Genomic DNA, 16,512 nt, shown 5'->3' on the forward strand with positions numbered 1-16,512 from the left:
GGTTCATTTAACTTCAGAGTCCATTACCTTTCCCCATTTTCAGATTGCCATCTTAACTCTCTTTAAAGATGAGTAAATTGAGCTCCTGGAGGGTGATAAAGCTTGTCCCAGTTCGTAGTGGCAGAGTTCCTCTAGTACTTGTGCACACCTCTCATGACACATGTAGGGCTTCAAAGATACTTGTTATTTGTCTTGCCCCACTAGTTTTCTCACAAACGTGCATCTTTGTTTTCTTATTTGTTTGTATTTTTATTTTATTTTATTTATTTATTTTTGAGATGGAGTCTCGCTCTGTCACCAGGCTGGAGTGCAGTGTTGCAATCTCGGCTCACTGCAATCTCCAACTCCCTGGTCCAAGCGATTCTCCTGCCTCAACCTCCCAAGTAGCTGGGATTACAGGCGTGTGCCACCACGCCCAGCTAATTTTTGTGTTTTCAGTAGGGAAGGGGTTTCATCATGTTGGCCAGGATGGTCTCGATCTCCTGACCTCGTGATGCACCTGCCTTGGCCTCCCAAAGTGCTGGGATTACAGGCGTGAGCCACCGTGCCCAGCTTATTTACTCATTTATTTTTGAGACAGGATTTCACTTTGTTGCCCAGTTTGAAGTGGAGTGGCACAAACAGCTCACTGCAGCCCTGACTTGGGCTCAAGCGATCCTCCTGCCTCATCCTCCCAAGTAGCTGGGACCACAGGTGCACCCCATCACGCCTGGCTAATCGTTTTATTTTCTGTAGAGACAGGGTCTTGCAATGTTGTCCAGTCTGATCTCAAACTCCTGGCCTCAAGCAATCCGCCCGACTCATCCTCCCAAAGTGCTGGAACTACAGGCATCAGTCACCGCACCCAAACCATCATCTTTGGAGATGGAGACAGAGGAATGGTGTCCTAGTAAGAACCATAACTGGAGATACCTATTTAGGTACAACATGCCTACCAGTAAGGGGTCCATAGGATTTTGGTTAACAGTGAGATCTGGTTTGAATCTTGGCTCAATTACTTACTAGTACTGTGATCTTGTGCAAATTATATGGCATCTCTGGCTTTTCTCTTTCCTCATTTACAGAACAGAGATAGTACCACTTTCCTCACAGGACAGGACAGCAGAGCAGGTTAGAGTGCATGATGTGCAGCCAGATTGCCTGGATTTGTATCCATGTTCAGCCACTTTCTAGCTGTGTGACCTTGTGCACATTACCTAATCTCTCTGAACCTTGGTCTTCTTTTTCTGTAAAATGAAGTAGATAGTGGCTGGGCGCCGTGGCTCACGCCTATAATCCCAGCACTTTGGGAGGCTGAGGTGGGTGGATCACCTGAGATCGGGAGTTCAAAACCAGCCTGACCAACATGGAGAAACCTCATCTCTACTAAAAAAAAAAAAAAAAAAAAGAATTAGCCAGGCATGGTGGTGCATGCCTGTAGTTCCAGCTACTTGGGAGGCTGAGGCAGGAGAATCACTTGAACCCAGGAGGCAGAGGTTGTGGTGAGCCAAGATCGCGCCATTGTACTCCAGCCAGGATGAAACTCCGTCTAAAAAAAAAATAGCACCTCATAGGCTCGTAGGATTATCACAGGAATAAATAATGTAGAAAGAACTCATAAGTGGGGCCAGGCACCGTGGCTTATGCCTGTAATCCCAAAACTTTGGGAGGCCGAGGCAGGAGGATCACTTGAGCCCAGAAGTTTGAGACCAGCCTGGACAACATGGTGAAACCCCATCTCTACAAAAAATAGACTACTGTGGTACTCCTGTAGTCCTAGCTACCCAGGAGGGTGAGATAGGAGGATCAGTTGAACCAGGAGGGTGAGGTTGCAGTGAGCAGTAGTCATGCCACTGTACTCCAGCATGGGCAACAGAGTGAGACCCTGTCTCAAAAAAAAAAAAAAAAAAAAATCTCATAAATGCCCCTGATCCATAGTAAACATTGAACAAATGTTAGCTCTTATCATTTGTGAGGCTAAACATGATCATATAAAGCCCTCAACACAGTGCACAGTGCTGAACACTCATTAAGTACATGCTAACTTTATTTATTTATTTATTTAGAGACGGAGTCTCCCTCTTTTGCCCAGGCTGGAGTGCAGTGGCGCCATCTCAGCTCACTGCACTTTGCCTCCTGGGTTTAAGCAATTCTCCTGCCTCAGCTTACAGGCACATGCCACCATGCCCAGCTAATTTTTTGCATTTTAGTAGAGATGGGGTTTCACCGTGTTAGCCAGGATGGTCTCGATCTCCTGACCTTGTGATCCACCCGCCTCACCCTTCCAAAGTGCTGGGATTATGGGCGTGAGCCACTGCACCCAACCTAGTACATGTTAACTTTATTTCTAGCACTAGCACTACACTATGGCACTTGGAAAACAAGAGCTATAAGTCACTGAGAAAGGAAGAGTTAAGGTCCCTGAGCTGCCATCAGTAGGCATCGGAATTGGAAGGTCATGAAGGCAAATGTCACCTCTCCTTGAACTCAGAGGAGACCAGAATCCCAGGAGCCTCCCCCAGCTTTGGCTTAGTCTGTCCACCTATGTGGGGTGAGATCTCAGCAGTTTGGATTCTCTACTGATGATTTCATCAAACCTTTTTCTCTCCTCTAGACTCTCCAGGGCAGTGGTTCTCAACCAGAATTTTTCCACAGGGATCATTTAGCAATGTCTGGAGACATTTTTGGGTGTGATAGCTGGAGAGTGGGGGTACTGTCTTCTAGCATCCACTAGATGTCAGGAACACTGCTAAACATCTTGGGCTGCATAGGACAGTCCCTCACAACAAAGCATTATCCAGTTCAAAATGTCAATAGTTCCAGGGTTGAGAACCCCTGTACCTCTGCTCTGGGGCTAAGGAACCCTTCCTTGGTTTAGCAGGTCTTGGGCGGGTCTAGGGTAGGGGGATGGGGGAGTAGAGAAGCTCCTTCTTGGAGGAGCTGGGGAATGGTAGAGGCAGTCCCTCTGCAACCCACAGAAAGGGCCCCAGGACAGCTTTTCTCTCATTATCATCAATCAAAGGGCTCAGCACAGTGGCTCATGCCCGTAATCCCAGCTCTTAGAGAGGCAGAGATGTGAGAATAGCTTGAACCCAGGAGTTCGAGACCTGCCTGAGCAATATAGGGAGACCCTGTGCTCCACGAAAAGGAAAAAAAAAAAAAAAAAAGACACACACACACAAAAATACCAATTGTAACAACTAAAGAAAACAGAAAAAAATACGGAGCCAAACTCTTTATATGTATTATATTTTTCATTAATAAATAGGTTTTCTTCATTAAACACAGAACATGTAACAGATTGAAACACTCCCCCCTCCCCCCAATTCCAAAGACAAGAGTCTATAAAACAAATGCCAGCTGTACTGCCCTAAGGGCAGAAAAAGTCTGGTGACCCCCACCCAGCCCTGCCCCTGCAGCACCACCACCCCCACACTCTGCAAGAGAAGGGGGTCTGGGGCTTCTCCCTTGGACCCTGGGGACTTAGGTGAGAAGCATGTGAATGTATGATGTCACCTCTCCATGAGGCATGGGCTATGCAAAGATGAGGTTTCCTTCTCATTGGCTCTGACCAGCTCCTGCACTTCCGATTGCATTTACGAAGCACCTGGGCTAAACCCCCAAGGGAGCTGCCACTCGGCTTCCCCACTCTGTTCAACTGCTGCCTCCTTAGAGGGGAAGGGAAGGGCTCTGGGACCCCTCCCATCCCCTGGCCTGCATGGAAACGCTGTGTGGAAGAGGCATGATGCTGAAGGTGAGGCTGCTGTAGGCCCCCAAGCCCAGGAGGCCAGCATGCCCCCCGTCCCCCACAGCTTTCCTTCCTCTGGAGCAGGGGGGCACTGGGGTAGCCGCCCCCTCCACAACCTAGTGCCTAGCTTGGGATATGATGGTTCTATCTCAGCATCAGGTCCTCATGCCGGGCCTGGCTCCTTCCTCGCCCCATTCCTGTCTCCTTCCAAGCCCTCACCGTGGCCATCTGAAAAATTCATGTCCAGTATCCTAAATTGTCTCATCCTCCCTCTCCCCGTGCCTCTGCACCCCAAGGGAGGAAGTAGGGGGTTGTCTCCCCCCTCCAATTTCCACTTCACATAATGGAACAGCTTTTGGCCTTTTCCTTCTTGAAGGTAGAAGAGATGAGTTCAGAGCGACTGGGGAGGTGGAGCAGTCGTTTGGAGAGGCTTCGGACAGGGCTCTTCTGGGGTAGTGGGCTAGGCTTGTTCAGACACACCATGGATGCCATCCGAAAGATGCTGTGGATGCTCTTTTCTGAGGTGAAAGCCGAACCTTCCAGGTAGATTTCTGCACCCAGCTGCTTGGCTATTGCACAACCCTGCAGGAGGGGGTGAGGGCATTAATGCAGTGGGCCACAATGGCTCTGGGACGCTGCCTCTTGTGTGTCACTCCCCAGGGCCACTCGAGAGGGGACCCAGCTGCCAATCTCCAAATACCACCCTCTGCCGATTATTCGATTGTCTTGTCTTATTTTTTTTCTGGCATACAGCCTGTCTGATGATGCCTCTTTTTCTTAAGACGATGCGTGACTGCACATTATAAATCACCTGGAATACTCTTAAAACTATATTGATGCCAAACTAAATCAGAATTTCTGGGGATAGCTGGGGCAGTGGCTAGTGCCTCTAATCCCAGCTACTCAGGAGGCTGTGGTAGGAGGATCACTTGAGGAGGCCAGGAGTTCAAGACCAGCCTAGGCGGCCAGGCGCGGTGGCTCATACCTGTAATCCCAGCACTTTGGGGTTACAAAAATAAATCTCAAAAATAAAAATAATAAAAACTTTTAAAAAATGTTTAAACATTCGCTGGAAGTGGGCCCAAAACTATAGTCTCAAATACTAGGGAGGATCCCTTGAGACCAGGAGTTCTACCCTGCAGTGAGCTAGGATCATACCATTGCACTTCATTCTGGGTGACAGAGTAAGACCCTGTCTCTGGGAGGAAAAAAAAAAGGAAAAGGAAAAAAAAATTCTGGGTATAGAGCCAAAGCATTAGTATTCTTTTTCTTTTTTCTTTTTTGAGACAGAGTCTTGCTCTGTGCCCAGGCTGAAGTGCAGTGGCACAATCTCAGCTCACTACAAGCTCCGCCTTCTGGGTTCACACCATTCTCCTGTCTCAGCCTCCTGAGTAGCTGGGACTACAGGCGCCCACCACCACGCCCGGCTAATTTTTTGTATTTTTGGTAGAGACGGGGTTTCACCGTGTTACAACAGGATGGTCTCGATCTCCTGACCTTGTTATCCACCCGCCTCAGCCTCCCAAAGTGCTGGGATTACAGGCGTGAGCCACCGCACCCAGCCAGCATTAGTATTCTTAAGAGCTCCCCAGGTCAGGTGCAGTGGAGGCCAAGGCAGGTGGATCACCTGAGGTCAGAAGTTCGAGACCAGCCTGGCCAACATGGTGAAACCCCATCTCTACTAAAAATAACAAAAATTAGCCGGGTGTGTTGGCAGACACCTGTAATCCCAGCTACTTGGGAGGCTGAGGCAGGAGAATCGCTTGAACCCAGGAGGCAAAGGTTGCAGGGAGCTGAGATCGCACCACTGCACTCCAGCCTGGGTGACAAGAGCAAAACTCCGTCCCCCAACCCTATGCTCTCATGCACATAAGAAATTATCAAGGGGTCTTATCAAAAATGCAGATTCCAGGCCAGGTGTGGTGACTCACACCTGTAATCTCAGCACTTTGGGAGGCCAAGGTGGGAGAATCACTTGATGTCAGGAGTTCAAGAACAACCTGGGAAACATAATGAGACCTTGTCTCTACAAAAAATGTTAAAGATTAGCTAGCCATGGGGCCCGTACCTATAGTTCCAGCTACTAGGGAGACAGGAGGGAGGATCACTTGAGTCTGGGAGGCCAAGGCTGCATAAACAACTGTTATGCGACTGCATTCCAGCCTAGGCAGATCACTTCTTTTTTTTCTTGAAACAGAGTCTCACTCTGTCACCCAGGGATTACAGGTGTGCACCACCATCCCTGGCTAATTTTTGGTATTTTTTGTAGAGACGGGGGTTTTACCATGTTGACCAGGCTGGTCTTGAACTCCTGACCTCAAGCGATCCACCTGTCTCTCAGTCTCCCAAAGTGCTGGGATTACAGGCGTGAGCTACCACACCTGGCTCTTTTTTTTTTTTTTTTTTTTTTCCCCCTTAGACAGGGTCTGTCATTCTGCATTCTGTCCCCCAGGCTGGAGTGCAGTGGCATATTCTCAGCTAACTGCAACCTCCATCTCCCACGTTCAAGCGATTCTCCTGCCTCAGCCTCCCAAGTAGCTGGGATTACAGGTGCATGCCACCACAACCTGCTAATTTTGGTATTTTTAGTAGAGACAGTGTTTTGCCATGTTGGCCAGGCTAGTCCTGAATTCCTGAGCTCAAGTGATCCATTGGCCTCAGCCTCCCAAAGTGCTAGGATTACAGGCGTGAGCCACCGTGCACAGTGCCCCTCCTCCTTTATTTATTTATTTATTTTTTGAGACAGGGTCTCTTTTTTTGTGTGTATGAAATTCTAATGAACACCTCTAATGATTCTAACGCAGGTGGTCAGAATACAGTCTTAGAAATGTGGGCACACACAGGAATAACTCGCCTGCTAACTGACAGCATACATCTGGGTAAGCAGGTACCCACCACCTCTCTCCAGGTGAATCATTTGCTAATTATTACAGCAGTTGTCTCTTGCCATAGTGGAAGAGTTTGAGCCAGGGCCATATTTCAAGCTGTCTGCCTCTAGCCTTCCTCACTTCACCCTACAACACGCATTTGCATGTGCACATACCTGCTCATACGAGATGGGTGCCTGCTTCTGGTGGGACAGCTCCATCAGAGTACTCAGGTCTGTTCGCAGGTCTGTCTTGCAGCCAATGAGCAAAACACGGGTACTGGGACAATAATCTAGGATTTCTGTCCTCCACTGAGGGGTCGAGCAGGAGGAAGGGAAGGAGAAGGAGGAAAGGAGGAGACTTAGTGGTAGACAGATACCAGGAGAAGCTTGGCTGGCAACATCACACACATCACCTCACTTATCACCAGCCCAGTCCTCCCTCTGAGTCACAGCATCGCCACTGCACTAATTACATCATCTTCCTGCCCATGAGGCCTTTGGGGCCCCCAGAGTGCTGACCCAGGAGCCTGTTCCCCCAGTCTATGGCCCAGTCACCAGAGAGAGCACAAGGGCAATTCTCCCACTCTCTGCCAAGCATACAGAGCATGGATCTGCCCCCTCACCCCAAAGGGCTTCACAAGTCCAGAATGCCAGGGGGAAGCCAACCAGTCTCTTCCCAAGGGAAGAACGTGATCCCAGCATCTTCTATACTATACTAGATACACAAAGTTTCCTAGGACTCCTCAGCATTGGCGGATCTGCCCAGACCCAAGCATTTCATACCAGCAGCTCAGCTCAGACCTGCCTAGCTTGCCCATTCTCAGTGGGACTGGGACCAGGATATATAGAAGCTGCCTCCAAAGATCCCATGCATGACCCTCATACCATATCACTTAAAGGTTCTCTGACTCTCTGTCCTCTGCTTCCTGAGTCTTCAACACCACCCTCCCCTGTGGGGCCTCTGGCAAGGCAGCATGGGATAACAAAAAGGGTGGGAGGCAGTAGGGTAAGCAGACCCAAGTTCCAGTCCCAGAGCTGTAGCTAATGGTGTGGCCTTGGGCAAATCTCTTCCTTCCCGGGCTTCCGTTTCTTGATGTTATACAAGAGGGCATTCATGACAAGGTCCCCACGATTCCTTCTTGATCCTCATGCTGAGTTAGAGATTGGAGAGTTGATCTAGTCTTACCTTCTTGAGTGCGCTGTCCACTGTCTCTGGACGGCTGATGTCAAAACATAGTAATACTGCATCCGAGTCGCTGTAGCAGAGTGGACGGACATTATCGTAGTAGGGAGATCCTGGTGTAGGCCAGAAAGAGTTGATGGTGAGCCATGGTGCTTTCCTTCCCCAATAGGCCTAAGCCCTAAAGCCCTGGGAATACCACCCATGATCCCTGAGGATCCACCCATCTCCCAGAGGGAATGTGCTATGGCTGGAAGCTTCGGACCTGACTGTCTGCCAGAAGGTCATGCAAGAATATCATCCCCCTTGGTCCAGAAAAAGGGAAAGAAGGCAAAATAAAGTGGGTGGAGTTTAATTTGGCCCTGTCTGGGTCTCCTACAGCAGCTTAATTGGACATTTACTAGTTTTCTGAGTCCCAGAAGATGCTTCCAGCCCGGCAGAGAGACAGTGCTTATTTCAGGGTTCCTCTCTTCTAGAGCCTGCCTGCTGCCCAATTTCGCTCCCCTCTGCTCCAGGATCTCCCCAGTAAAGAGACAAACCTGCCTGTTACGTAACCTGGCTGCTGCTTTGCCATGGGGGTCAGAACTTTAGGAGGCTAGCAGGGGAGGGAAAGAATCAAGGGTTCAGTGCCCCACTTCTCCACCCACCCAGATCGGCTTACACTGAAAAGGGCAAAAGGAAAGCTGTACCCCCTGACCCCCGCACATCTCAGAAAGGCAGTCTCAAAGACAGCAGCACCGATGGCTGGGGATTTAGAGGCTAGAGCACGAGTCCTTCGTTGGGGGGGAAACAGGTAATGCAGACCCAGGTGGTCCCATATGAGAGAATGCTAGGGTCTGAGCCTAACCCCTCCACCCTGGGGAAGGAGCAGTAGCGGATTTGGAACCCAGACAATCCGTGCTCAGAATAGCAAGCAGCCCCTCTCCCTGCACCGCAATCGCCATGGAAACTGGGGGGAATCCAAGCTGGTGGGGGGATGTTGATCATTAAAAAAAAGGAATACAGGGGAGTTGGGATAGCTGCCTGCTCCTTTAGCAAGCCTCCCCCATCCCCTTCTGAGGTGGGGTCTTACCACTGCAGCACTGAGGAGCGGAAGCACTGCAGCATTGGGGAAGGGGGAGGGGAGGAGGCCTCCATTTTGGCTCCAAGCAATCCCCCTCCCTTAAGACCAGAAAGTGAATAATGGAAACAGGGTTAACCCTGACCCCAACATTGGGAAACCCTATCCCATATACCACGGCCACTTCCTTCTTCCTTATGGGAACCTAATCTGAAAGAGGGAGTTTGAGAATAACTGACAGCCTTTATCCTTTTGGAAATTGGGGGTTGGAGGTGTGACACAGGGAATAGAGACTACACTTGCTGATTTTCCATGATCTGGTTTGGGATTTGAGGGCTGCATTCTGACTGTGGAAGGAGGAAGGAGGTGGGGGGAGGGGGTTTGGGCAGTGGTAGTGAAAAGAGATGAGCTGCAGTAAGATTCTGGGAAGATTGGAAGGTGGGAGGGTACAGCAGATGAACAACCAAAAAATTATATATCATGCAGTCAAACTGCATTCTAGTCTCATCTAGCCAGCGTAGCACAGCCCAGGAGAACCAGAACCCTGCCTCCCAAGCCCTGAAACTGCAACAGGGGAAAAGCACACCAGGTTGGGGAATTTTTGTTTGGGGAGGAAAGGCTCATTGTCTGTCTAACCATCCCCTAGCCCCAGTCTTTTCAGACCTCAGAACTGGAGCATGGGAACAACGACTGTTGGAGGAGCAGGACACATATTTATTATATAGCAGGAAACACCCAGTGTTTATGGTCCCTTTGAGTTTATGGTCCCTTTTAAAACTCAGCCTGAATATGCATTTTTGGGGAGGGGTAGATTTTATTTTCTTTCTCCTATTCCCGGCTTTTACTCCTTTATTATGACTCTGAGTCAGTCTTTTGAAAAAGATATGGGGTAAAGAGATAACGGTAAGGGGTCAGAATTAAGGCAAAGGATAGCCTAGCACTAAGGGCTTGGGGCTGAGAGGCTGGAAAAACATTGTTTCTACATTCTAGAGAGACAGGGCATCTTCTACCTCACCCCAGTAGAGGGAAAACAGTCAGAGCCAACCTCCCCTCTGCCCTGCCGGCCACTATTCACAACTGACTATGCCCTATATTAAGCCATCTCCCCCACCCTCCAAAACATCGATGATGCATTGCTTCATCCCCGAGCTGCAGCGGTGTGACGAGTGGGGCTGAGCTGCGGCAGGAGGACAGCAGTGGCCCAAGATGGAATGCAGGAGACGAAACTGAGTCTGAGCAATCTTTCCCCAAAGCAGACTTGTCTCCGCACACCAACCACACTGCCTCCAGCAGCACTGCCTCTTGCCTCTTATTTGGCTTTGCTCTGGGGAAGTAAAAAGTATGTGTGTGTGTGTGTGTGTGTGTGTGTGTGTGTGTCGCGCGCGCGCGCCCACGCGTTTGGTGGCAGGGAAGGAAAAGGAGGAGTCCTGTTTTACTGCTCTCCCACCTCAGGAATATTCATGGATCCCTTCACCTCATCATCCCAGCCCTCTAAAGGGTGGAGCTAGACCCAGGGAAGAGAGTGGTTCCTGGACTTCACCTACTCTGTACCCTTGGACCATGCAACTGAGTCGACCAACTGTCACCCTTCCCCATAACTAATGAGTCTTCAGATTCTCTTCTTTCACTTCTCCCCACCAAAGGGGAAAACAATTTCTAGAAGACAGCAGCTACACAGCAGACCAGTGGGGATGGGAAAGGGGCATTTGGAGTCGAATTCTTACCTGAGGTATCCCAGAGACTAAGCTCCACCCTCTGCTCCTCTGTCTCCAAACAGGCTGTGTAATTTTCGAACACGGTGGGCACATAGGTCTGTGAAAAGAGAGGAAACATTCACCCCGGGCACCCCTACCCTCAGATCCCCTGGTTAGTGCTGGCTACACACACACTCACCAGAGAGACAGTAAAGTCACAGGAGACAAGAAACCAGAGGAGATGCCTGGGTCAGGAGGGAAGGGACTGTGGAGGACCGGGCACTTTGCTCTGTGGCAGTGAGAAATGTGAATGACACCCCCCACCACCACCACCGCACCAGGTGTAATCCCCTCATATCCTAGACGATCAGGGACACACACACACACACACACACACAGATTCCTCCCATCCCCAGATTTGTGTTTCCCAGTTTGAGAGAGCCACAGGCCAAAGCCAATCCTAGCTCATCTCCTCTCAAACCCCTCCAGTATGGTGAAGAGAGGGCTGCAGAAGCCTGCCTGGAGGCACTGGCATAGAGCCTTTGAGGAGCAGGTGAGCGGATAGGCAGGGATTACGTCAGGAAGAAACCCCAGACTCTCAAATGCCTCCAGTGCCCTCTCCTGAGAGCAGACTCCAGGGACGCAGGAAGGTGGAGGGGATCTGATGGGGCCTTTGGGTGAAGAGATGAGGAGGAGCCAGCGGGGCGGCAGAAGTGGAGCAGGTCTCAGGGGAAGCTAAGGCAGGGCAGTCCTCCAGCCAAAAAGCAGCGGAGGATGGGAAAGCCTCAGAAAGCGGCTGAGGATGAGCTGGGGCTGGGGGAGCCACGTCTCCTGGGCAGGTGGAAATCTACCCCAAGTCGGGCTGGCAGGGAGAAAAGCCGGCCACTGGGCGGGCAGGCAGCTTACCTCTGGATAGCAATCCTTCGCTAACACTTGTAACATCGCGGTCTTCCCACACTGCACGTCCCCGACCAGAACAAGCTTACATCTGGCCACGACTGGCTGGGGGGCCCGTCTCTCTTTCATGGTTGCAGTGTCCGCGGGACTTGAATTTCGATTCAGAAGGGAGGGTTGCGCCAGGTGCGTCTCAGCACAACAATGCGGCCGGATTCCCTGCCTCCCTCCAACTGAGGAGGAGGCCGGCACAAGCCGCCTTTTATTTCTCTGGCTGAGCCAATCACAAGAGGAGGCGGACTCTGTTACGCCCAATCCCTGAGGTGGGAGTCCCTCCAGCAGCCAATGGATCTGAGGATCTGAGTCAGCGCCCCCTTCCTCCCTTCCCTTTCTCTTAAAGCTGCACCGTTGCTTCCCGCAGAAAGGGGATTCCCACGTTGTTTTGCATTTGTATTAGGAAGGGGAAAGGGTACTAGAAGCAAAATGAAATGATCTGGAGTGTCTACCAATAAGTGTCAAAAAAACAAACTAGCTATGGAAGCAGGAAGTGAGGTCAGGCTGGAGTTGCAGGGACTGTCCCGGGTGGGTTAGAAGAGCAGGACCTGCTTAGACTATAGACAGATGTGTGTGTGTGTTGGAGGAGCGGGGGGTGGGGGAGGTGGCTCAGAGCTTCTCTGACATTTTTTTTCTTTTTTTTCCCTTACATCTTTTGTTTTAAGTAGAGACAGGGGTCTCACCATGTTGCCCACGCTGGTCTTGAACCTCTGGGCTCAAGCAATCCGCCTGTCTCAGCTTCCCAAAGTGCTGGGACTACAGACATGAGCCACAGCACCTGGCCTGATGTCTGACTTTTTCGTTTTTTCTAACTCCCATCCAAACCAGTTCTTGCTTCCCCTTATTTCCCCTCCCAATATCAGCTCCTGCTGTACCTCTTTGATTTTTATTTTTATTTGTGAATAATTATTCATTCATTTTGTGACGGAGTATCCCTCTTGTTGCCCAGGCTGGAGTGCAATGGCGCGATCTCAGCTCACTGCAACCTCCGCCTCCCTAGTTGAAGCAATTCTCCTGCTTCAGCCTCCTGAGGAGCTGGGATTACAGGCACCCACCTCGATGCCCTGCTAATTTTTGTATTTTTGGTAGAGAGGGGGTTTCTCCATGTTGGTCAGGCTGGTCTCAAGCTCCCGAACTCAGGTGATCCGCCCGCCTTGGCCTGCCAAAGTGGTGGGATTATAGGCGTGAGTCAGCATGCCTGCCTGGCCACTGCCCCCTTTAAAGCCTTCTCTTCTTCAAGAATCACCTTCACCACCAAAAAGAGAGAGAGAGAGAGAAAGAGAGAAAGAAAGCTTTCTAGAGTCTTCCAGAAAAAAACTACACAGCACCTGACCCAGTGACGGATAGAGAGAAATGAGGGACTCTGGCAAGTGGAGATGGGAGAGAGGAAGAAGACAAAGCAAACACACTCACTGTTTGGCCAGACAGCCTCTCACCCATGCCTAGCAGGAGCTGCTTAGGGGTGTTTGTTCTGTGGCCTAGGCTCAGCTTCCTGGATGAATCAGGCACAGGTCTACTTCCATGTTAACACCCACTGAAACTGACACACTAATTGTGTCACCTGGTTAAAGTTCAGACTGGACCCAGGATTTTGGGATTAGAAGCTGGAGGACAATCTAAGGTTGAGATGAACTACAGAACTTTTTTTTTTTTTTTTTTTTTTTTTTGAGATGGAGTCTCACTCTGTTACCGAGGCTGGAGTGCAGTGGCTCAATCTTAGCTCACTGCCAACTCTGCCTCCCGGGTCCAAGCAATTCTCCTGTCTCAGCCTCCTGAGTAGCTGAGACTACAAGCGTGCATCACCATGCCTGGCTAATTTTTGTATTTTCAGTAGAGACAGGGTTTCACCATATTGGTCAGGCTGGTCTCGAACTCCTGACCTTAGGTGATCCACCCACCTCGGCCTCCCAAAGTGCTGGGATTACAAGCACGAGCCACCGCGCCCAGCTGAGCGTCATAACTTCTTTTTTTTTTAATTTTTATTTATTTATTTTTTGAGACAGAGTCTCGCTCTGTCGTCCAGGCTGGAGTGCAGTGGTCGGATCTCAGCTCACTGCAAGCTCCGCCTCCCGGGTTTAGGCCATTCTCCTGCCTCAGCCTCCCGAGTAGCTGGGACTACAGGCGCCCGCCAACTCGCCCGGCTAGTTTTTTGTATTTTTTAGTAGAGACGGGTTTCGCCGTGTTAGCCAGGATGGTCTCAATCTCCTGACCTCGCGATCCACCCATCTTGGCCTCCCAAAGTGCTGGGATTACAGGCTTGAGCCACCGCGCCCGGCGTGTCATAACTTCTTAACAGCCCTGTCCGGTGGGGCCCCTGAATTTTGGGGAGGCTCTCTACTAGACGGAACTATGGGCTGTCCACAGCTTAAATAAACCACTGATTGTCCAGGAATCAAGACCGTCCAAATAAGGATTCCAGGGGATTTGTGATTGAAGGAAGATCAACTTTGGGCAAAATTGAGAGTAGTCCCTTTCCCTTATCAAGCCCAGTGTCTCTGGAGCATGACCTGGGACTTGTTTCACTTGAGCTTTACTTTTTTTTTTTTTTATACAGAGTCTTGCTCTGTCACCCAGGCTGAAGTGCAGTGGCGCGATCTTGGCTCACTGCAACCTCTGCCTCCCAGGTTCAAGCGATTCTCCTACCTCGGCCTTCCGAGTAGCTGGGATTACAGGTGCCTGCCACTATGCCCGGCTAATTTTTGTATTTTTAGTAGAGATGGGGTTTCGCTATGTTGGCCAGGCTTGTCGTAAACTCCTGACCTTAGGTGATCCACCTGGCTCAAATCCCAAAGTGCTGGGATTACAGGCGTGAGCCACTATGCCCCAGCCTGAGCTTTACTCTTAATTCATAGTCATTGCTGCCCCACCCAGGGATAGTTTCCCTGTGATAAAGGATGCCTGAAAGCCTTCCAGACACCCAAAGGGACAGATCTCTAAGAGTGAGATTTCCAGTGCCCACTATAGGCAGTAGGAGAGTGGATGTTGTTTTGAGAATACAGCCTAGCCAGTGTTCCTCCAGTCAAACCTCGTGGCTCTGGGGCCAAGGCCTACACCTGCTCTCCACCCCTATCCTAAGCTCCATTCACTTCCTGGGATGGATAATGGCCTGAGGGAAACTTCAGGGTGGAAAGGGCATTATCCAGGTGTTACCATTAGCTGGCTGCCTCTTCTCCCAGGCTTTCTGAAGGTTTCTGCCCTTTACCTCCCCTCATCTCTGCCCTCAGATAATGTTCTGTTGATAGAATTCGTCCTCTTCTTGCCCTTTTCCAGCAGGCTGACAGCCTCTCTGAGCTGTATATAAGTGGGGTTTGGGAGAGTTCCAGGAACAACTATAAGATCATGGACTGCCTCAATCTGGAATCCTTTCCCACAGCCTGACCTTCTCCTTCTGTATCCTCCTGTCCCCTACCTTCAGTCTCATCTGGACTTAGTTATGGAAGCATCAGTAGAGTTCCCATACATACTGTTTTTTTTTTTTTTTTTTTTTTCTTTTTCGGGACAGAGTCTTGCTCTGTTGCTCAGGCTGGAGTGCAGAGGCATGATCTCTGCTCACTGCAACTTCTACCTCCTGGGTTCAAGCAATTCTCCTGCCTCAGCCTCCCAAGTAGCTGGGATTACAGGCACATGCAACCAGGCCCAGCTAATTTTTGTATTCTTAGTAGAGACAGGGTTTCACCATGTTGGTCAGGCTGGTCTCAAACTCTTGACCTTGTGATCCGCCCGCCTCGGCCTCCCAAAGTGCTAGGATTACAGACGTGAGCCGCCTCGCCTAGTCCCCCATACATCCTCTTAACTCTTAACTGAGTTCCCTCCAATCACAGCCCCACAGGAGTTAGCCTTCTCTCCATGTTCTCCACCAGCCTCCTCCTACACACACCATTCATCCACCACTCCAAATAAACTTTCAGAATAAGTAAAAATGGTTCCTGCTAAACAAACAGCTTCTTCTGGCTTCTAAGAACATTGTCATTCCTGAGCTCCTCCCAGACAGAAATTCTGAGAGCTGGTGCCAACACTGATTCTTCCCTGGGTGACTGCATTTCAGGGTCAAGTAGCAGAAGGCCTGAACCATTATACAGAGCAGCCTCCACCATGGCCAAGGCCCAAGATGTGTCTCCAAAGATATTTTGTGGGTCATATGTTTATGAGTTTTGGTGGAAAACGTGTTATGTGTGTGAAAGCGTGTGTGTTAGATCAAGTGGCAGGGATATAACAGGAAAAGGATGGAACTAAAGTTTAGCAGGTCTAGGCCTTGGACCTTGCTCTGCCTTTAACAAACTGTGTGCCTTTGGGTAAGTTACTTCCCTCTCTGGGTGCCTATTTCCTTAAATGCAATGTGAGGGATTTAACCAGAGAAGGAGTTTTTAGACGTTATTTAATTAATTAATTAGTTAATTATTTTGAGACAGAGTTTCACTCTTGTTGCCCAGGCTGGAGTGCAATGGCACAATCTTGGCTCACTGCAACCTCCACCTCCCAGGTTCAAGCGATTCTCCTGTCTCAGCCTCCCGAGTAGCTGGGATTACAGGCATGCACCACCACACGCAGCTAATTTTTATATTTTTAGTAGGGATGTTGGTCAGGCTGGTCTCAAACTCCAGACCTCAGGTGATCCACCAGCCTTGGCCTCCCAAAATGCTGGGATTACAGATGTGAACCAGCACGCTTGGTCTAGCTGTTATTATTATTATTATTATTATTATTTTTTTTTTTTTTTTGAGACGGAGTCTCGCTCTGTCGCCCGGGCTGGAGTGCAGTGGCCGGATCTCAGCTCACTGCAAGCTCTGCCTCCCGAGTTTACGCCATTCTCCTGCCTCAGCCTCCCAAGTAGCTGAGACTACAGGGGCCCGCTACCTCGCCTAGCTAGTTTTTTGTAGTTTTTAGTAGAGACGGGGTTTCACCATGTTAGCCAGGATGGTCTTGATCTCCTGACCTCGTGATCCGCCCGTCTCGGCCTCCCAAAGTGCTGGGGTTACAGGCTTGAGCCACCGCGCCCGGCCTAGATGTTATTATTATTATTATTATTTAGCGGTT

General features: G+C 50.0%; 1 protein-coding gene across 1 annotated transcript; it reads right to left on the bottom strand.

Moving 5' to 3' along the window:
• Nucleotides 1-3,212: 3,212 nt before the first annotated feature.
• On the bottom strand, nt 3,213-11,682 carry RND1 (Rho family GTPase 1). Its single transcript, XM_023211245.2, has 5 exons — nt 11,437-11,682; nt 10,561-10,648; nt 7,783-7,892; nt 6,771-6,905; nt 3,213-4,309 (listed from the first exon to the last, which is right to left on the bottom strand). The coding sequence occupies exons 1-5, from the start codon at nt 11,554-11,556 to the stop codon at nt 4,064-4,066; spliced, it is 699 nt and encodes a 232-aa protein (XP_023067013.1). The 5' UTR covers nt 11,557-11,682; the 3' UTR covers nt 3,213-4,063.
• Between the last annotated feature and the right edge of the window lie 4,830 nt (nt 11,683-16,512).

The sequence above is a fragment of the Piliocolobus tephrosceles genome, chromosome 10 (genome assembly GCF_002776525.5).
Source record: "Piliocolobus tephrosceles isolate RC106 chromosome 10, ASM277652v3, whole genome shotgun sequence".
Lineage (NCBI taxonomy): Eukaryota > Metazoa > Chordata > Mammalia > Primates > Cercopithecidae > Piliocolobus > Piliocolobus tephrosceles.

Bases quoted from the DNA above. Each gene is read 5' to 3' on its own strand.
- RND1 (XM_023211245.2), bottom strand. From the start codon at position 11,556: ATGAAAGAGAGACGGGCCCCCCAGCCAGTCGTGGCCAGATGTAAGCTT. The intron at 7,893-10,560 runs GTAAGAATTCGA...GGCCTACACCAG, and splicing joins TAGTCTCTGGGATACCTCAG to GATCTCCCTACTACGATAAT. The intron at 6,906-7,782 runs GTAAGACTAGAT...TCGACCCCTCAG, and splicing joins TGGACAGCGCACTCAAGAAG to TGGAGGACAGAAATCCTAGA.